General features: G+C 52.9%; 1 protein-coding gene across 1 annotated transcript; it reads left to right on the plus strand.

Annotated features, from left to right (window-relative positions):
- The first annotated feature begins 18951 nt into the window (after positions 1 to 18951).
- FOXE3 (forkhead box E3) lies at positions 18952 to 20544 on the plus strand. The gene has a single exon (XM_045063422.1). It carries the CDS (start codon positions 18952 to 18954, stop codon positions 19903 to 19905), a length of 954 nt encoding a protein of 317 aa, XP_044919357.1. The 3' UTR covers positions 19906 to 20544.
- The last annotated feature ends 992 nt before the right edge of the window (positions 20545 to 21536 follow it).

Below are 21536 nucleotides of genomic sequence, written 5' to 3' on the forward strand. Positions count from 1 at the left end.
ATTAGTTTTATTATTGCGGGTTTACATCCTCTTTCTTTCTTTCTTTTTTTTAAGATTTCATTTATTTACTTGACAGAGAGAGAGATCACAAGAAAGCAGAGAGGCAGGCAGAGAGAAAGGAAGCAGGCTCCCCACTGAGCAGAGAGCCTGATGCCGGGCTCGATCCCAGGACCTTGAGATCATGACCTGAGCTGAAGGCAGTGGCTTAATCCACTGAGCCACCCAGGCACCCCTCCTCTTTATTTCTTAACAGTCATTTTAGAGGGCTCTCAGGAGAAAGGGGACTAAAACCTCCAATATATCGTCCCCAGTGATGTGTCAGCCCCTGCTCTCTCTTCTATCCCTCTTATTACCACACTGGCCCAATGGCGAGGTCCTCAAAAGTGTGCCCCAGGACTCCCATGCTTGCTCCCTCATCCCGTCATCCCGTCATCCCCTCATCCCTCAGGCACCTCTTTTTCATCTTTCAAGGCTCTCCTTTCCACAGGAAAGGACTGTAGACTTCTTCACTCTGAGTGGGCATGTCAGGTGAGAGCTTCTGGGAACATAGTCCCTGTTGCTTTGAACCTCACGAATGGTGGAATTTCAGTTCTGGGGCTTGATTTGGGAAAGCTGTATCTCAGGCTTGAGCACCATTCTTATATATCTTGAACCCCTAAAATGATCTCACGTTACTCACTGGTGATAATGGCACAAGTGTGACTTTCTCAAAGGGCTGAGACAGGCTGACTGTGCAGGAGAGAGGCTATTGCTTCTCTGTACTATACCCTTGGTCTCCAGGCCTGGACATGTGGCTTATGATTACAGACGGACCTGTGCTGTCCCTTACCTGGAAAGGCTATGAAGCCTGGTTGCCTGGAGGTGACTCTGCATCTTGGGCGTCCAGCGGACAGACTACTTGGCCAGGATGTTATCCCTTCCACTGGGACACAGGCCTTCCTGAATCCTCAAGGGCTCCCCTAGAGGATCCCCTGCAGACAGATCTGACCAACCATCTCCGTTTGCCCTGGAGTGAAGGGCTTCTCTGGATGTGAGATTTCCTTCCTTCCTTTCCTTCTTTCTTTCCTTCCTTCCTTTTCTCTTTCCTTTCTTTTTTTCTTTTTTTAAGACTTCATTTATTTATTTATTTGATAGAGCGAGAGAGCACAAGAGGGAGAGGGAAAAGCAGGCTCCCCACTGAGCAGGGAGCCCGATGTGGGACTCTATCTCAGGACTACCTGAGCCTGGGCCAGACTGAGCCACCAGGTGCCCCAGGATGTGAGATGCTCAATGCTAAAAAGTGGAAAGTCCTAGGTAAACTAAGGCAAACTGGCCACACTACCCCAGAGGACTGTGCCCCATCCCAACCTCAAGTTCCCACAGAGGAAGATTTGAAAGCCTCACACACTGCTAATTGCAGAAATAGAACTCAAACAGAGGGGTATCTGATACCAAAGTTTAAGAGATTGAGATGGTCTTGAAATGTCCAGTTTAATTCCCACCTTCTCCAGGAAGTCTTCCCTGATCCTGCTCCCTACTTCCTTGTTTGCCTCCTGCTCCAAATTTGGGCAGAAAATCCAACTGACAATGGCTTAAACGTTTAGGACATTATTTGTTTTCTTGAAAAGTCCAGAAAGTGTAGTCTTAGGACCACCGCAGTGACTTATAGGTAACAAGGATGATGACTCTTTCCAGCTTAACACATCATGGTCTTCAGGGTGAGGGTGTGGCAAATTGCATTTTCCAAAGGTGGACAGAGCAATATCTCCCATGCCATTTGCTCTTCTGCAATGTCAGCTTACCATTCCCTCTCCTAGAGAGAGGGTCTAATTATCTTCCTCTTCAATCTGAGCTGGTCTTAGTAATTAGCTTAACCAATAGAATATGATGGAAATGATGTTTTGAACTTTCAAGGTTATATCATAAGCTTTGTAGCATCTGTCTGGACCTCTTAAAATGATTAGAGCTTGAACACTTGCCCTTGGAAAACAGCAGCCATGCTATGGGATACCCAAGCCAAATGGAGAACCCCTCTGCAGGTGTCCTGGTCAAGGGCCCTAGCAGAGCTCCAGCATCAGGAGCTGGACATCCAGCATCAACTGCCGGCTGTGTGAGTGAGCCAACCAGTACATCCAGCCCCTTGAGACTTTAGATGATTTCTGCCCCCACCTCTATCAGATTGCAGCCACATAAGAGACCTCAAGTAAGAACCCTCCAGTCGAGTCCGGTCAACATAGAGCATGATGACAGATAATAAATTGTTTCTTTAAGATACTGAATTTTGTGGGGTGATTAATCACGTAGCAATAGATGACTGCAACAGTTGGCTTTCTTCTAGTTTGTTGCCTCAAGTTACAAGATGGTTGCCTCAGCCCCAAGTATCACTACAGACCACTGATGGAAAAAGCAAAATTGAGGGAGAAAGTGTGGAGTAAAGACTTTCTTCTTGAGTAACTTGAAGGAGGAAGAAAATCTACACGGAAGTCCCCCAGAAAACCCACCCCCTTCCATATCTCATTGGCTAGAACTGGGTCACATAGTCTCTCCTAACCACAAGAGAAGTTGTGTCTACCCACTTTAGCGGGAGGTAGGCAAAGGAAAAGGAGGATAGGAATGACCATTGGGTGGACACCAACAGCGTATGGCATACTGTTGAAACTAGTGGTTGTTCAAGGAGAAAGAAGAATCAGAAAGAGAGAATGACTAAGCATGGAAGGAGTCTTCACTGTCCCTTCCAGAAGCAAAGCCGCCAGTGGGAACAGGTTTACTGAAAACTCCTTCTTTAGATGGCAAGTATGGTGTAATGGTTAGTCTTTCTCTGAAAGGCAGAAGCTGCCTCTCTTGCTTTCTCATGGAGCAGTAGTGGTGGATTGGTGTCCCATTCTGTGCCTCAGTTTCCTCTTCTCTGCAATGAAAGGACCCCCTCCAATTCCTTCAGGTTGGGAGAAGCCAGGGCAGAAGGGAAATGCTGGATGCTTCCTGTGTGTGGAGGCTATGCGCTGCCCCATTCAAGCTCGGCAGAGCCAGCCTCTAGCCACAGATGTTGGGATTTGCCAAACAAACCCTAATCACTTAATGAGAAACGAAAATGGTGCCTGGTTCCTCCACTTAATTGCCCCTTTGAAAACAACACACGGGAGATTTATAGTAATCACCATAATCGCCTCATAAAAACCCGAGAATTTAAAGACTGACATGCCTCATTTCTGGGAGGAATTAGAGTCAAAAATTAAGGCAAGAAATTCCTGGCCTGCCTTGGCCTTGGCTTCCTGGAATCCAGGACTCAGCTCACAGAGAGCCTGCCACTCTGGACAGCCTTGTGGCCCCAGCCAAATATCACTCCAACGCTCTGCTGCCAGTGTCTCCTGCAGGCTGGCTCCCAGGCATCTGCTATCATTGTGCCACCGGAAGCAGGTACCAAACGTACCAGGAATGCTCAACTGCCCTGAAGGTCAAAAGAGGTCCGGCAGGAGGAGACAGGAACTTGCTGCACCCACTTGCACCATCTGAACTAGAGGACAGGAGTTGGGGGACACACAGGCTAGCCCATGGAGGGCCATAGCCCATAGTTCTCCTGAGGCCACCAGCACTTGGGTCACACACCTCCCACGACAAGATCTTACAATGTCCCTGGACATTTTCTTTTCTTTTCTTTTCCTTTTTAAAGATTTTATTTATTTATTTGACAAACAGAGATCACAAGCAGGCAGAGAGGCAGGCAGAGAGAGAGAGAGCGAGAGGAGGAAGCAGGCTCCCTGCTGAGCAGAGAGCCCGATGCGGGGCTCGATTCCAGGACCCTGGGATCAAGCCGAAGGCAGAGGCTTTAACCCACAGAGCCACCCAGGTGCCCCGTTCCAGGACATTTTCTAAGATACCCTGTCAGATCTGCTCAGTGGGTGTTCATTCCCTTTCAGGTCTTCTAACTGGACTCAGAAGAACGGAGTGTCAAGGTCAGAAGTGTCCTTCGGGTTTGCCTCTTCAGCTTCTCCCCTTGATAGTGGTTCTTTCTTTCTTCCTTCTCACTCCCCTCTGCTCATGCCCTTGAAGATTCCTATTAAATCCCTAATGTGCATTGGAACTATCAATTCTTACCGCAATAGCCAGAGTGATCCTAAGTCAGATCAACTTCTCTGTCACTCTCCAGTGGCTTCCCAACTCAGAGGGAAAGGGAAGCCCTTATGGTCCCCTTCAAGGTTCTCATGCCCTGACCCTTGGCTCACTCTGCTCCAGTGTTGCTGGCTTTCTTGCTGTTTTTCCTGGAAAACACCAGGGACCCTCCCACCTTAGCACTTTTGTACTGTACTTTTGCTGTTCCCACTGTCTGGAATGCCCTTCCCTTATATATCCAAATGGCTCCCTCCCTTATCTCCTTCTAGGCCCTTCCTGCCCTCCCTACCTATAATAACACCCTCACTCTTTCTATCACCTCCCCACATTTTATTTCTGTCCATCACGCTTAATACCTTCGAAGACCTAACACAGTATAAGATTTGTTGATTGTCTTGCCTATGCTTGAAGGTAAGCTCCAAAAGTCAGGGATTTTTTTTTTTTTCACTATTAAATACCAAACACCTAGCACAGTGGCTGTCAGAGTGGGTGCTCAGTAGATATTTGTTAAGTGAGTCAACAGATGGTGCTGGAACAGTGGCAAAGATAAAGCCCCTACTGTTGGGGGGCTTATAGTCCAATGGCAGAGGCAGACATTAGACACACAGTCACCTGCAGGACTAACTGCTGGAGAGAAAGGGGTAGCCGTGACAAGGGTGATCTGACTGTGGTCTGGGGGACCAGCCTGTGGAGAGTTGTTTGTGAGGTGCGGGGATGACAAGTAGGGAGCTGAAGGTTTGGGCCATGAAGCTCTGGGAAGAGAGGGTGCTAATTCTACACCCTCTAAAGGCAGTGGGACTCCATGATGAGAAGGCAAGCATCTGCCAGCTGTGTTCAAGTCCCCACAGGGCCACTTCCCAGCCATCTGCTGCAGGGCAAGCCACCTCCATGATGAGGTACTTATTTCCTTGCATATAAGACCGAGAAGGGGGGTGCCTGGGTGGCTCAGTGGGTTAAGCTGCTGCCTTCGGCTCGGGTCATGATCTCAGGGTCTTGGGATTGAGTCCCGCATCGGGCTCTCTGCTCGGCAGGGAGCCTGCTTCTCTCTCTCTCTCTCTCTCTGCCTGCCTCTCTGCCTACTTGTGATCTCTCTCTGTCAAATAAATAAACAAAATCTTAAAAAAAAAAAAAAAGACAGAGAAGGGATTACTAGCTCCCAGGCTTATTGGGTGAAACAGGTGAAATGTCTATCAGAGCTGGAACGTGTAGGTACATAGGAAGTGCTCACTCATTTCCTGTTCATTTCTTCTTTGCCAAACCTTGTACCAGCTGGTATCTTCATCTGGCTGTGCCCGTCTCTCTTCTGGCCCCTTGTGAGCCTTAGGGTGCATCTGATCAGCCTGAGTAAAACTACAGGTTAACAGAGATTAACCAGAGCTTTTGGGAGCATCATCTGACAGAAGATTAGACTGATCTCTACTGTGACGCAAGCCCTCCTAGGCTCCAGGCCCAACTAGGTTGGCTTTGGAGCTATCGACTATATAGTCCACCAGCCTCTGGGCCTGATGCCTGTGGCCCATAGAACGATCAGACTAGAATCAAGAGTGGGGGCCACCGGGTGGCCGACACAGCTGGGCCTGTGATGCTGCCAACCATTTTGCGCTTGGGGGGCCCTCCTTGCCTCACTACCTAGAGAGCTCCCTACACAGAACTATGCATGCCCATACCTATGCAGTACATGGAAGATCTGCATGCAGCCCGAACTCCCCGCCCCCTCAAACCTTGCTCTCTCTCTTGATTGGTAAGTCGAGGAGGGAGGCTGCTAAGGAGGCAGCAAACACATCACTTCTTCCTGGGCTCAGTATGGACAGTGGGTATGAGCAGGTGTTTAGCAAATTTTCCCCACTGTGGGCCAGCCCCAGCACTGGGCACTAGAGAAGCCATGAATCCAATCTGAATTCCTGAGCTCAGGTCTCACATTTTAGTGGGGACAACAGATGCACAGGTCAGTCTAATATAAACTATGCAATAGAGGATCTCAGTGAGAATCTATAGAGAGTCTGGATTTCACTTTGGGGCTTGGGGGAGGGGATAGGGTGCTAGGAAAGACCGTCAGGATAAGGTGGTCTTTGAGCCATGCCGAGACTGGATGAAGGGTTCCTAGCACCAGCAAAGGCACAGTGAGGGACAGGGCAGGAAATGGTGAACTGTCCCATGTCAAGCTAGATAGAGCCCCTGGGGGATATAATTGTTTTCAATGCAGTGATTTGGTTTGTAACCAGGCCTGAGAGACCCTCCCAGTGTTTAATGCTTCCCAATCCCTCCCTACACCCACCCAACACCTTGGATGGCTTTGGATGGCTCCTGGGGACCAGAAGACTACCACCTTTCTTGTTTGCTACTTTACCTTCCTGCTTGGTTGCATTTTCAACTCCTTCAGACCAGTCTCCCTCACGTCACCTCAAGTGTCCCCTCAGAAGCATTCCACCTCCTCTCTTCCTGCTTACATGATTCTCATCCTTCAAGGACAGAGAAGTCCTGCTTGTTCCAGGGACACCCTCCTGACCACTCCAGCCCCAGTGGCCTCCTCATCAGACCACCTAGAAGGACTGAAGTTACCCCGTGCTTTCATGCAATGATCCCCTCTTCAGGAACTTCTTTGCTACATGCTATATTAGGATACTATTTTTACAACAAGAAGTCCAACTCAAGTCAGTTTAAACAAAGAAAGGGGGAACTGATTACAAGGGACTGCTCATAGCACCTGACAGGTCCAGCTGTCTACAAATTCCCAAGAGAAGGTGATTGGCCCAACTGAAACAAGTGTCCCAGTCTGGCCCAGTCAGCTTTGGGAAGGGGAATAGGGTCACATGGTACTAACAAAGCTGCCAGTCTACACCTTTGGGAGTCATTCCACATAATCATGGGGGTCGGGGGCCAGGCCTTCTGCCAGAAGGGACCTTGTCACAAGCAGAGCAGATACCCCAAAGATGTCTATGACATATCTGTAACAGAGTGTGACTAAATGCTCATGATGATCCTACTCACCTACTCTGACTTCACACAAGTCCTTCCCCTCTTGGGCAGCAGTTTTTTTTTTTTTTAAAGATTTTATTTGTTTATTTGACAGAGATCACAGTAGACAGAGAGGCAGGCAGAGAGAGAGAGGGAAGCAGACTCCCCGCTGAGCAGAAAGCCCGATGCGGGACTCGATCCCAGGACCCTGAGACCACGACCCGAGCCGAAGGCAGTGGCTTAACCCACTGAGCCACCCAGGTGCCCCTTGGGCAGCAGTTTTAACCGGACACAGAGGAAAGAGTTCTGTTGGACTCCTTAACTTTGGGACTTTGGACCATTTATCCTCTCTGAACCTCTGCTTTCTCACCTGGGGGCAAAATGGGAGCAAGGCTACCCATCTCACAGAGTTCTTGTAAGATAGAATGTACAAGAATGCCTAACATGGGCTGGGTACTGAGATGCTCCAGAAATGCTAGGGGCCCTAGTGGGTTTACACTGGGGTAGCCTCCCAGCTCACAGGGATTTCCCCATGGTCATGGCCGTGCTACCCCGGATGTTTGAGGGAACTGTTTCTCCTCTAGCTGTGATCTGCCACCCTCCGACAATGATTTGTCAAGCGGAAGGCTTGTCCCAAATCAGATCCCTTGGAGTGCTTTTCTGGGGCTTTTTTCCCCCTCTCCCAACTGCAGCTCTGTCTCAGTTTGCAGAACTGTAAGGACAGGGCCATAAAGCTGCCAACAGCCAGGTCCCCAAACTCATGGAGGAAGTGGTCTGTGAAATTGAAGCCAGCGTGAAGAGGATGTTCAAGTACTTGGTTCCAGACATCCCTAAATCCTGCTTCATCCTAACCATAATTTACGAGCCAGTGCACCCTCCTCCTTTTTATTAAGTTGGTTTGAGTTGGGGTTCTGTTGCTTGCAAGCAACGACTCCCGATAATACTTCGCCTTCCCTGCGTCTCATCTCAGAATCCAGACCTATAAGATGCCAAGTCTGTGCGCCCCACCTTCATCTCCAATGCTCTGTCACTGCATCCATCAATTTCTTCATTTCATCCGTCAGTTGGTTTGTGAGCATCCACGTGGCATCTGTTCTGTCCCTGGCCCTCTATTGGACGCTGGTAGTCTCGCTAGAGGAATAACACAAGGCCAATTCCCGAGACTTCCAAAGTCAGGAGGGGGCCCCCTGACCAAGCATTCCCTACTGAGTGTGGTCATGGCTGTGCTGGAGGAAGCTTAGGAGCTGTAGGCAGGACAGAAAAGGAGCTCAGGGCCATATGGAATGCTTCCTAGAGGAGGTGGCCTGAGCTGAGTTTTTCAGATGGGGTGGGAGCAGAGAGAGAGGAGGAATGGTATTGTAGGCAGAAGAAGCTAACTCTTAGGAGCCCGAAGGAGAGTGAGAGAAAGTGGCAGCCTGGGGCTGGAGGGAAGGGACACAAGGGATGGATTTATGTGTATTTTCCACCCATGTAACTTCTGCAGGGGAGAAAAAAACAAAACCGAAAACAATAAGACCTCCATTTTTGAAGCTAGGAAAATCCCCAGGTTGAAGTCTTTGAATGGGGAAGAAAAGAAGTGCCTCTTGACCACAGTAAAACCCTGGAGCAAATGGTCCTTTCCCTTGCAGGCCGCCCCACTGGCCCTTGGTCCCTCCGGGAGGCCAGGCGTGCAGTTGCTTCCCGAGGCTGGTCCTGGGGCTGTTGGACCTGTCTAAAAATAGGAAGGCAGGGAGCCTAACGCCAAGCAGACGGCAGAAGAGCGCAAACACCCCCCTCCTAGGAGACGTACTCATTACATTCAGAGCAAAGGCGGTTCACAATGCATCCTGGGGGGAAAAATGCAGTTATTGCCCCCAAACATATGCCAAAACTCGACTAATGACTGCACGCCGGCTCCAAAGGCATAAACCATTCCAGATGCTACTTCTTGCCTCTGTGAGAGCCCTTCTTTCTCCCAGCCTGAGGTTCTGGGCTCTCTCTTCCTTGGGTTCTAGTCCTTTGGGAGACACAGAACAGCTGAGGGGCTTGGGGTTAGTGATCACACTCTCTGGGCCTCATTGGGTCATTCTACAGGATGACTAGGTTGACCTGACTGATGGAGGTGGGGAGGGCAGTGTGAGAAGGGGACCCAATGGGAAGCCGGGAGCCAGTGCTCTAGGATCTCTGGGTGAGGCAGGGGGTTCTGAGCCTGAGTGTGTTCAGTTTCTGCATCTACCAAGTGGTAATGAATCTGCAGGGAAGCAATACTTTGAAAACGCCAAGTGTCGAATGCACTTGGGGATGGAGACAGCTGGAGAGCCCTGCAGCTGGGGCCTGTCTTCCGGCTGGGTGCCTCCGGGCAGCTCCCTCCACCTGTGTGGCCCTCCGTTCCTTCATCTGTGAATTGGGGTTGGTTTCTGGTTAAAGAAACCCTCTGTTAAAGAACTCATACAAGCTTCATGCCTATTTAAAAAAAAAAAAAGTTTCATCAACTCGTCTTTGAACAGATGATACACTCACAGTATTCCAAGTTCAAAAGGTGCAAATGGTACAGAGATAGTCCTTCTCACTCCTGTCCCATAACCGCACCATTGTCTTCCACGGAGACAATCATTGCTATGGGTTTCTGGTGTACTCAATTTGTATAAGTTAAAAGAACTTCTGTTGCAGTTTTAACACATACACACACAGCCAAGTGAATATGTCTCAAAACCCAACTTGGTGAATAATATTATAGTTATAATTCCTAAAGGGAAAAAAAGGAAAAATCACCCAAAATTCATCAACTACAGAAAAAACCTATTGATATTTTGGTGTATTTTCTGCCTCTTCCATTTTTATGCATGTATGTATACATAAATGTCAGAATCATGCTGCATACTCGTGTACCCTGTTTTTTATGTTGAACTTATGTTACAGACATTTCCTCATGTCATTAAAATCTCCCCCCAATTTTCTTTCAGTGTTTGCCTGCTGTTTCGAGGAATGGATCCCCACCTTCCTGTAGGGCTTCAGGTTCAACTTTCCCCTATCCTAAATAACCCAGTGATGACCATCCTTGAACATGCATCACGGAGCCCATCCCTCTGGATGAAGTCCCGGCAGGGGCCTCACTGAATCAACCAGTGAGAAGACAGCATTACAACTCAGGAGAAAGTATGGAGGGTCAGGCCCAAGGCTGTGTTAGAGCTTTTATGTAGGGCTCTGTCCTGCCGGGCACAGACACAGGGCTCCATGAGTGTGAGCTAGGCCCTCCATCCCTGGAGTTTCCTGACAGCCACAAAGGAGCATATCAGTCTTGTCTGAGCTTTATTATTTTAATCCCTAGAGACTTGCCGAAGGGTGGGCTGGTGAATGTTTAACAGCTGGCTGGGGTTGGGGGGTAGGTTCTGGTTGGTGGCATTTGCCCATTTCTGTGGTGTAAAACCTCCCACTGTGATCAATTTCAAATCACCAGCCTGTCATGGAAAGCAGAGCTGGGATGAGATGCACCTAATCTCACAGGCTGGTCAGAGCTGATTTACCTTTTTACCTGCCTGTGGCTCCCTCTTGTTCCCCTTCTTCCTCGTCCACATTCATCACCCTCCCTGAGGCTCATCCAAAGCAATAGGGATTGAATATTCTGCAGGGAGGTGGATGTTACTGAAGAATGAGAACATCCTCTCCCAGTTCCCTGAAGGGGAAACTGAGGCTCCAGGGGGTCCAGATGATTGCCCCGGTTGCCCAGCCCAACGACTTTCCACGGGGATGTTCCTCCCTGCTCGCTGCTGGGGATGTGTCTCAGATGGGAGTCCGTGCTTCCTATTGTGGAAACACACTGCCTTTTCCAACACTCCTCTTCTTCTTCTTCCTCTTTGGGGACTCCTATGTCCAGATCCACAGAGCATGAGTCCCAGGCCTTGTCCTCCAGGAGCTGAGAGCCAAGTGGGGAGGCAGACACACAACTTCTGTCAAACGACTCCTGTCTGGGCTTCCACGCTTCTCTCTTCTCTCCTGGTAGCAGACATTGTTGAGGACTTCTCTTTTTCCTCAGAGAACCCATTTTTCTCTCAGTATCTACTGCCTTCATGCAGCAACCTGTCTCATGGGTCAGTCAGCCGTTCCCAGCTATGGGAGAAGGTAGGTTTCTAATCGGCCTTGGTCAAAACTCTCATTTATTCCTCTATGCCAGAAGTTGTTTAAGAACAGGAAGTGATCCAATTCTGGCCAATGAGCACTGAGGGGACACAGGGTGGGGGCGTGAGGGGGCAAGGGACCCTGCGTAAAAAGAGACGACCTCTCCTCTTCCGGACACTTGGAACTCAGTGTTGTAGTTCTGGACGTTGTCATAATCTTGCCACCAGCCTGAAGATGGAGTCGGCCCATGAGGGATAGGAGAGCCAAGAGAATCACAGAAAAGAAGGGGAGCCAGAGCCCTAACCACATCCTCCCTCTGACCTTCTTGTCAGGGAGAAAACAGATTTCCTTCCAGCCTAAATCACTTTGAGTTGATATTTTCTGTTACTTGCCGCCAAAAACATCCTAAAAGAGAAACTACTACCCGTCCAGCTTCCACACTGCAAACAACGGGAATCTTATGACATGGCTTCCTCATGTCATAAGGACTCATTCCAGTCCTTCAGTGCCTTCTCTAGGAAGTTAGCACAAAATCTTTGTTCACTGTGTTCTCTCCCTGCCTCATGCTTACCCATCTCCCAGACAACATCAGCCCCCGCAGATAGGACAGCGGGTGGTCCTCACTGGCTCTCTCGTGTCTGGCATAGAGTCTGCCACAAGGCAGGCCTTTAATAAACACTGTTGAGTTTGTATGGAGCAGACAGAGATGGGGCAGGGGTGGGGACGGGAGTGGTCAGGGTCCGAGGCATTGCACTGACTTGTTCTGGGACTTGAGGTGTATCTCTTCTCTGTCTGGAGCTCCATATCCAAAACTGTAAAGAAGGCGTACTGTGGACTAAAGCAGTGGTTTAAGAACTGGAAGGCAAAATACCTCTCAGTGACTCTATTTTAGAGCAGTTGTACTTTCAGTATCCACAGACTCAAAACATTACAATGTGGGTATTTGCCCATCACAGCAGCACCGATCTCCATTTGGAAAGCCTTCATCCTTATGTGTGAGACACAGTGTCTGTCCCCTTGACAGACAGCTCTGGGGGCCACGTGGTTTCCAGATGCCTTCCTTGGGCTCAGGAGCCCACAGGCTGGGAAGCCAGGTCTGGGGCATCGCAGAGTTCCTTGGGCACCACGGGCTTATGTGTCCGGCAGCTGGACCTTTAGCTCAGGGTCACGTAGCAAGTAGCGGTGGATTCAGACTCACTCTTCTCCCACCCAGACTTCTTCGGCTCAGCCAGCCTGGCCGATGGCACCAGTCCCCCAGCGTCCCTGGAAATGAGAAGCAGGGAGGCCTATGAGCCCTGAGGTTGCCCTGGGTGGGGGATGAGGTAGATGGCGGAACACAGATGCTGACAGCCCGAAATGACAGGGAACATACTTCAGATGCCGGGGGCGTGGTTTAGGAGCGGCTGGAATTACACCCTCAGGGCTGAGCCAAGAAGTTGTCTGAGTCTGAGCCTGAACCCAGCCTGGACCCTGCAGGGGCAGGGACCGCGTGGGGGATCCCGGCCCAGGGCTGCAGAGCTGAGCAGAGAGGCAGGGGAGGCACGAGGCACAGTCCTCGCTGGAACCAGGCACCAGGATCCTGTGCCTTTCCAGACACGTGCGGTCATTTGTTAGATGATCACGCATCGTTCACTCATTCATTCATTCACTCAGCCAGGTCCTCAGTCACTCAGCGAGGCTCACGGAGCCTTGTTGCTGCAGCCTGGCATCGGGCCCAAGGAGGAACAGGGCACAGAGGGAGGGAGACGCAGGGCGTGCACTCAGGTCTCTCTGGGTAGGGTTGAGCTAGAGGCTCCGGCGGGCCTTCTGCCTGGGGACGGGCGTGGAAGGGGATACTGGGCAGTGTGTTCCAGCAGATAAAGTGGTTATCTTCTGAGAGCGGCCCTTGAAGGGCAAGGAGGGGTACACCAGGCCAGTCGGGGGAGTCTGTCAGAGGGAGGCATGGGACGTCTTATTCATAAAGGGCTGAGGAGATTGAGGGGCTGGTCGGAAAAAGAAGTGAGACGGTATTTGTATCTAAAGCTGGCAAAGCAGGCTGTGCTCATTTCAGTTAGCGAAGGCTCAGAGTGGGAGAGGCCCTGGCCCTTGGCTGAAAGCAGCCCTGCAGAGCGTGTGTGAGCGTGGAGGGGAAGCGGGCACGGGCGACTGGTGAGCAGTGGGGCCACGGGTCTGGCCACGCCAGTCAGGGGACCCCCCCGAAGGTGCTCAAGCAGGGCTGTGGAGTGGGGCATCGCTCGAGCTGCCAAGGAGAGGTGGAATCCGAGGGGGAGGCTGGGAGAGCAGCCAGGAGGCTACTGCCCTGGGCTCTGTGAGAACTGGTATTGGCCTGAACAACCGCCAGGCAGAGGCATGAGAGCGGAGGACGGATCTGAGAGAAACTGCTGGGAACTGACGGTCTGGGTGACTGGAGGTGGTTGGAGAAGGAGAGAGCGGGGCGGGGTGACGGCCCATTCCTGGACTATGCGGCAGTGGAGGTTTAAGTGGAGGTTTAAGCCACTGTCTGAGGTGGGCAGCTGGAGGGCTCCTCTCTGTCCTTCTGGAGTGAATGGGAACGAGGGGTCTGATGCTCTCCCAGAGGCGGAGCCTTGGTTCTTACCTCACTGTCTGCTCAGCCTTCCATCTGGTCTCAGCCTTCAGTCCCTTCCCTCTGTAGTCTCTCTGTGGCCGCACTGGTCACAACAAGCCATCTGACCATGTCAGTCCCCTGAAAAACTTCCGAAGGCTACCTGCTGTCTCAAAAGATCGGAGCTCCTTAGCCTGGCAAATAAAGTCATCTACAGTCTGACCCCATCTACCTTCGCTGTCTCCGTCCCTTGGCACTCTCTACTAACTACAGGGAGTAATAACAATAACAGCAGCTAACACACAGCATTGAGGTGGGCCGGGCAGTGTCCCAACAACTTTGTATATGTTCACTCACGTAATTTTCTGTTGAAAAACACAGTAAGTGTTGGACTTCCTGGAATAATGGGTCACATCCTCTTGCTCTCAGATCTTTGTCCCTTCAGTGATCTCGTTCTGATATCCAGCCATCCTTCCAGCCACATGATATGTGTTTATATACCATCAGCTTGTGCCAGGCCCGGCATTAAGTGCCCAGGGTCCCCATATGAGTGACGTGTGTACCTGCCCACAATGCATACAATCTAGTGTGGGAGACAGATCCATGGAGAGTCGATAAGGTATGTGCAGTGACAGAGAGGATGGGGGGCACAGAATGAGCCCTATTTCAGCCTGAGACCTGCCAATCTGGCCCATTAGGGATTTACCCCCTTCACGAAGCTTTCCTGACTTTTCCAGTCTGGCTGAGATCCCACATCTGGGCCCCTACAGTCCCTTCTCTGCCCACGTCACACACTGACCACCATGTATGGGGAGTGGCTGTCTACTCCTGGGCACAGTGAAGACAAGAACAGTCTGGTTCCCTACCAGCCCAGCACCTGAGGCAGCCTGGACACAGATCTTTGGGATCTGCCCAGTAGAAGTGCTTGTAGAATGAAGAGTCACATACAGCAGCATCCTCCTCATGGGTTTTTCTCTGATGCTCTCCCCAGAGTCAGGCCTGATCTTATTCCCTTTCCTGAGCCTTGCTCAGGCCCCTTAGCCCAGAGAACACTCCACAGGGTTCAGGCCCTATGGGTAAGTTTGGGGCTGCTGCCTTCATTACTTGTTTCAGGAGCAGTCTGGCTAGAAAAGACCATACCAGAATGGGGGCCCAATCACCTCCAGCCAGGTTGGAAGCATCTTCCTCAGGCTCCTGAGGAAGGAGCAGTATCTTGGGCAGTTCTAGTCTTGGGAGGAAGAGGGAGGAGGCCCTGCAGCAGCCCTCAGAATCCCTGGATGGTTGGGGTGGTGTGGGGTTTCTCTGAAAGTTTCTTTGGTTCCTGAACTCCTTCTTCAGCCTCTGGGCTATTTGATCCATGATGCTGTGATGAGGGGCTTAAGGAGTAAATGACTCTAGAGTGGTCTCTAGAGTGGTCTCTAGTGGTATTTGAGGAATGTTCCAGAAAGCCTTAAGAAGCTTGGTGACAGTTCAGGCTGGCCCCTTGGACTCACTGGGTTAACACAGCTCTTTCTCTCCAGAGCTCAGGAGCGGCAGTCATAGGCCCTCCTAGACGGGCCATGCATCTCAGGGCAAGGACCTAAAAGGATTTTCCCAGGGGGAATGATTGGGAAGGTCTGGCCCCCACCCTTTGCTCCTTGCCTCGAAGCCCATCTTGGCTCATGGTGCCTCTGTAGGGGTGGGGCTGGAGGCAGGGAGCCTTGGGGGCTGATGCTAACAGCTTTGGACAGGGTGGGAATTTCCATTCCTATCTAGGGAGCCATCAACGCTATGTGCCCTGACCTGGGCCTTTGGCCTCCAAAGGGCAGTGGGAAGGCCGGCCCCAGGGCCAATCCCTGGCCATTAATCCCTCCTGCCAGCCTGAATATCCACCCAGCGTGGTCAGACAAAGGACTGCCCAGCCCAGCCACTGTGTTCCTCCCGCCCCAGGGGCTCCACTCAGACGCTGGGCCGCCTGGAATCCAGGCCCATGAGAAAGGGGCCGCCTTCACTGGCCATCTTATGCCCGGATGCTCAGCCGCATCCCGTCCGGCCCAGGGCCTGTGAAAAGAGGGCCCAGCCACGCTGAAAACACGGATTAGCCCTTGGGCCACCCCCTGACACCGGCCTGCTCGGCTCCGGGAAGCAGGCCCAGTGGGGGTGGGAGGTGAGGGGACAGGCAGGCAGAAAGAACTGGAAAAGTCTGGGTTCTCACCCCTTTGGCTCCATTCTCTGCCCCCACCCTCCCCAGGATGAGCATAGCTAAGTGCACCTTCAGTTTCATTTATTGAACATATACTATGTCCAAGGCTCTATACATGGATTGGCAAATTGAAAGTATAAGAAAATTGCAGCTAGTCATGGGAGTTAATAAGAGCCACTCTCCATAACCTCCCTGTCCCCACCCCTAGCAAATCTGTAGGTGTGAGACAGGCTGTGGTAAGGGGCCTCCAGAGGGGCCTTTGGCCCCAAGGGAAGGTGGGAGAGTGTGGCTCTGGTTCTGTGCCTCAGTCCAGCTACAGGGTTACGCTGCGCCTGGTTGAAAATATGCAGGCTCTGAAGTCACTTCTCGGACTGCCTCTCTCCTTCCTTTCCTGGTTTAATGCTGGAAATGCCAATTGGGTAGCAGGAAAAAAAATCTCCCGTTAGCAAGTGCCATTGTGGGCCAAGTACCTTTCATACATGATCTCATTTGAATCTCTTAACAATGTGGGCAGGGCTCGTTATTGCCCCCCTTTGGCAGATGAGGAAACTGAGGCTCCAATGAGCAAATGGGCACAGGTCACGTGACTGTTGCAACTGGATTTCCTGCTGCTGCCATTGCTCATCTTTGGTGAGCTGCTCACGGTGCCTGCACTGTTTTGTGTTCTGTAAGGCCTGTGCTCAGCAGTAGAATGTAATGTGGAGAGGGCACAAGGGCAGGAAATCTGTGCCTACAATCCAGGCTGATCCTCAGGTTGTAGGGTTGGGGGGTTGTCTCTCACTCACTGAGTGTCATCTCCCCCTTCCCCTCTGCTTCTACAGCCCTCTCTGCCCCCCTCTCCCACAGTGGTAATTGTCTCTGTCCATCTCCCCACCAAATCAAGAGTCTCTCCATTTCAGTCTTCCCTGAGCACTGGGGAAGGGCCTGGCATGGCAGTGCTCAGTGAGTGATGTGGGCTAAACTGAGGCCAAGACACCTGAAGGAGGGGTGGATTTGAGCTCCATGTGACAGTGACAGGACTTGCAGATGGCTGGGATGAAGGGAGTGACAGGGGAAGAGGAGCCCAAAATGATGTTCATTAGTCCTGCTCTGTGTGGTGAGGGGCAAGGGCCCATTTACTGAGATGGGGTCAGGGGTACATGGGATTGAGGCTGATGTCCTGCGGACACTGGATATGCTGACCTGGAGGTCAGGAGAGAGGCCAGGCTTCAGCTCTGCAGCCAAAGTTGCTCAGAGCTGGAACAACTCTAGATGAAGTCTTTTCTGCAGTCTCAAATGTAAAGTATGGTGTTCTCAGAAGAGTCATGGAGCTGGTGCTCTGAACTCGGGGGTTAATTCTGGCCCTACTGCCTACTAGCTGTGTGAAGTTAGGAAGATCCCTTAACCTCTCTGAGCCTTAGTTTCCGTCTCTGCATAACAGAGATTGTAATGGTGCTGACCTCACAAGGTGTTTACCCTGAAGTGGGGCACTGCAGCGAATGAAATACTCAGTAATAGTGCTGCTACTTTATGGAGCTGGAGACTGGGGACCTTGAGCTTCCCCTTTGGCTTTGGAAGCCCTCAGCCACAGGCCTGCAGTAGCTGGCTTTGGTCATTTGCACCCCAGGGCTGCCACACCAGGGCCAGAATCTGATGAATGAGGCATCTAGGGCCCTCCCATGCCAGTCCCACACTCACACCACCTTGAGAGTTTGTGCCCCCTTAAATTTCCGCCTTGGCCCTTCCTTCACTTGCCTCATCTACCCTCAGCCCTGCTTCCTTGATCTTGCCTGTCCCCCAAGACAAGCCTCTTTAAGGCAAGCTGTCTTCATCCTCTGATTCCCTTCAAGCTAGGGCTGGTTCTCCTGTCACTTTGGAGAGATTTCCTGAAATAAACTCAAAGAGACATCACCTCTGGATGGTGGTAGTAGGTGGTGTTTCCCAGAGTGAGTTTTTAATAAAAATCGCTAAGGCAACCCTCCCCCTCCCCAGTGAAATGTGAGTGTGGCTTTTTGGGGTCAGTAAGCAGTTTTCTCAGACCTCCAGGCTGTGGAAGCACTTGGGGGGTCTCTCTTGACCCAGCAACTGGTCCTTGGAACTTTGAGTTATGTAGGCCTGTGTTTTGTGCATCTCCACAGTGTGTATGTTGTGTGTGTGTGTTTGTGTGTGTGTGTGTGTGTGAGAGAGAGAGAGAGAGAGAGAGAGAGAAAGAGAGACAGAGAGACAGAGAGAGAGAAAGGGAGCACCTTCTTTAGAACAGAAGGCACACGGACAAGAGGCAGTCAGAAAGGCAACTTCAAGTTATGGACTTACTGGGGGCTCTTGATTTTAAAGCAGCCAGTCCCATGATCCCCAAATATGCCAGTTGGATCACTTTTCAGGATTTTGTGTTTTCAAAGGATGCTTACAAATGGTTTGGACAGGAACAAGGTTGTGTGGGAGATAGCAGAGAGAGGAGGTGGTGACCCTGGAGCCACCAAATGTCCTCTCCCAGGACAAAGTAGGCCTTCTTGCTCTGCCATTGCCCCTACCCTACCCTTTTAATGTCCAAGACCAGCACCGTGTCAGGACGCTAAAGGCTGGCAAGGTGGTCCTGGGGAACTTTCATCTCTACCCCATCTGGGGTAGGAAGAACCTGGAGAAGGCTAGGAGAGAAAGACCTAGGGACGGACTGGGAGGAGCATAGTGAGGAGGGCCCCCCCCACCCCAGAGTACACTGAGTGGGTGGATTTGTGATTTGCATTGACCCAAAGAGGAGGGAGATGGGGGAGAGGCCCACAGAGAGGGGGAGGGGGATGGGTCCAGGACCGGACCGACCCAGTGGAGATGGGGAAGGGATTGAGGCTTGGTCTGGAAGGACTGACCCAAAGGGAAGAGACCAAGGGAGGGGCGACATGTAGGTGGTAGGGGACTGTGAACATGGTAAGGGGATTGGGGAAGCGATTCAGGGAGGAGGCGCTGGCCGGCGGGGGAAGATCCGAGCCCTCTCCCCAGGCTTGGGGGGGACAGAGGAGGGGGGCCGCGTCCATATAAGGCGGGTCGGAGGCCCCTGCTCTCTCCGAGCTGCGCGGGCAGGGGCGGCCGCATCCCGATGACCGGGCGCAGCGACATGGAGCCGCCCGCCGCTTTCTCGGGCTTCCCCGCCCTGCCCTCGGTCGCGCCGTCGGGGCCGCCGCCGTCGCCACTAGCCGGGGCCGAACCGGGGCCGGAGCCCGAGGAGGCGGCCGCGGGCCGCGGGGAGCCGGAGTCCGCCCCCGCACCGGGCCCGGGACGGCGGCGGCGGCGGCCCCTGCAGCGCGGGAAGCCGCCCTACTCGTACATCGCGCTCATCGCCATGGCGCTGGCGCACGCCCCGGGCCGCCGCCTCACGCTGGCCGCCATCTACCGCTTCATCACCGAGCGCTTCGCCTTCTACCGCGACAGCCCGCGCAAGTGGCAGAACAGCATCCGCCACAACCTGACGCTCAACGACTGCTTCGTCAAGGTGCCGCGCGAGCCGGGCAACCCGGGCAAGGGCAACTACTGGACGCTCGACCCCGCGGCCGCCGACATGTTCGACAACGGCAGCTTCCTGCGGCGCCGCAAGCGCTTCAAGCGCGCCGAGCTGCCCGCGCTGCCCGCCGCCGGCCCGCCGCCCTTCCCCTACGCGCCCTACGCGCCCGCGCCCGGCCCCGCGCTGCTCGCCCCGCCGCCACCCGCCGCCGCGCCCGGGCCCTCGCCGCCCGCGCGCCTCTTCAGCGTCGACAGCTTGGTGAGCCTGCCGCCCGAGCTGGCGGGGCTGGGCGCCCCCGAGCCGCCCTGCTGCCCCGCGCCCGACGCCGCCGCCGCAGCCTTCGCCCCCTGCCCGGCCGCAGCCTCCCCGCCGCTCTACTCGCCGGGCCCCGAGCGCCTGGGGCTGCCGGCGCCGCGCCCCGGCCCCGGCCCGCTCCCCGCCGAGCCCCTGCTGGCGCTGGCCGGGCCCGCCGCCGCGCTCGGCCCGCTCGGCCCCGGGGAGGCCTACCTGCGGCCGCCGGGCTACGCGCCCGGGCTCGAGCGCTACCTGTGAGCCGCTGCGGCCGCCCGCCCCGCGCGCCCCGTCTCTGCCGGTCTTTGCCAGTCTCGGAGCGCGCCTCGGGGAACCAGCGCACCTTTGACACCTGGCTGTCCCCATGCGGGCACCCTCCAGCCGTCTCTCTCTCCCCCCGGCCCCACCCCCTACCCCCCAACTGTGAGCCCGCCTCGGGGCGCTCCCCCCAGGGGCGCCGTATCGGGTCCCAAATCCCGGAGCTGGATCGCCGCGGGCGAGCTTCCTCCCCAGTTTCTGGTGAGCCCCGAGCCTTCGGAAGCCAGACCTTCGCTCTCACGCCGCCTTCTCGACTGGCTCCAAACTTCTTCCGCCTTCCCTCCTGTTTTCACAACACACTAGAGGTCAGACTCCTGGATTCCTGACTCCCTTGCTGTCTTGCTCCGTTTCCTCGAAGACTTGCACCCACCCCTCCCTTCCCCGTCTGCACCTGTCTTATTGGGAGAGAGCGCCCCTTCCAAACAGACACACCTGGCTGCGTTATTCCAGTCCTGGAGGACAGTTCTTCCAGATCTCCGAGATGAGAAGGACCAGGAGGTTCCGGACTGAAAGGGGGGCTGGTGGGCTGCCCCAACATCTGAAAAACGTAGGACTTATTGGGTTATTATTTTTTTAATTAAAGCTGGTTTGATTAAAAAAAAAAAAAAAGAAGAAGAAGAACTCTTCTCTGGGCTCGGTGTGCTGGCTGGTGACCTGGGGGAGTTATCTGGGGAAATAGAGAGTGGGCTTTGTATGGGATCTTGGGTTGCCACGGGGTGAGCCCCTTGTCAGTTATCAGGCAAAGGTTCATGAAGTGGGATTAGGATGTGATTAAGCCATAGCTGGGCACATAGTGGGCCTAGCAAAATGCTACCACCTGCTGCATCCCAGAAGCTGGTAGGGATGTGCACATGATTGTATTCAGTTAGGGGATTTCTCTGCTGTGTGAGATTATTCCCAGTTCCCATGGCTAAGGGAGCACTGGCCACTCCTCTAACAAGTACTTATTCAACGTGCAAAGCACAGTGTAGGCACTGGAAATACATCACTAAGCAAAGGGGCAAAATCCTGCTTTATGGGGCTTATGGATCAGTCCTCAGTCCTCAGAGAAATGAGTGCTCTAGGGCCTTGCACTCAAACTGTGGTCTGTAGACCTTCAGCATCACCCAGGAGCTCGTTAGAAGTGCAGAACCTCAGGCTCCGCCTCAGACCCACTGAATCATCAGATTCTGCATTTTAAAAAAACTCCCAGCTAATTAGTATGCACAGTATTCTGAAGGAAAGGCACCAGATCAAGGCTGGGGGCTCAATTTAAAAGTCTAAAACTCCCCACTTTAAGAAAGGGGACTATGAACCACATGTTCCCCTGCTGAACTTCCAGAGCTGGACTGTGCTTCATCATCTATGCCTCCTGGTCTACCTCCCTAGCTAGGTTTGAGCTGAGGCAGCCAGAACCGGAACTGGTTACTTCTGACCGTCCCCAGCACCACGGACAGGGCAGCACCTAGGAGAAACTCCTAGGTTGCAGTTTGAGGGAGTTGGACTTTCACCTTGTCCTGCTCCCTGGTGCTGACCCAAATACTAATCCTCAGGCATTCCCAGGTGCCCCAGCACTAACAGTCTAGCGGGGCCTG

The sequence above is a fragment of the Mustela putorius genome, unplaced genomic scaffold, assembly GCF_011764305.1.
Source record: "Mustela putorius furo isolate JIRA1106 unplaced genomic scaffold, ASM1176430v1.1 tig00003853_pilon_pilon_pilon, whole genome shotgun sequence".
NCBI classification, from domain to species: Eukaryota; Metazoa; Chordata; class Mammalia; order Carnivora; family Mustelidae; genus Mustela; species Mustela putorius.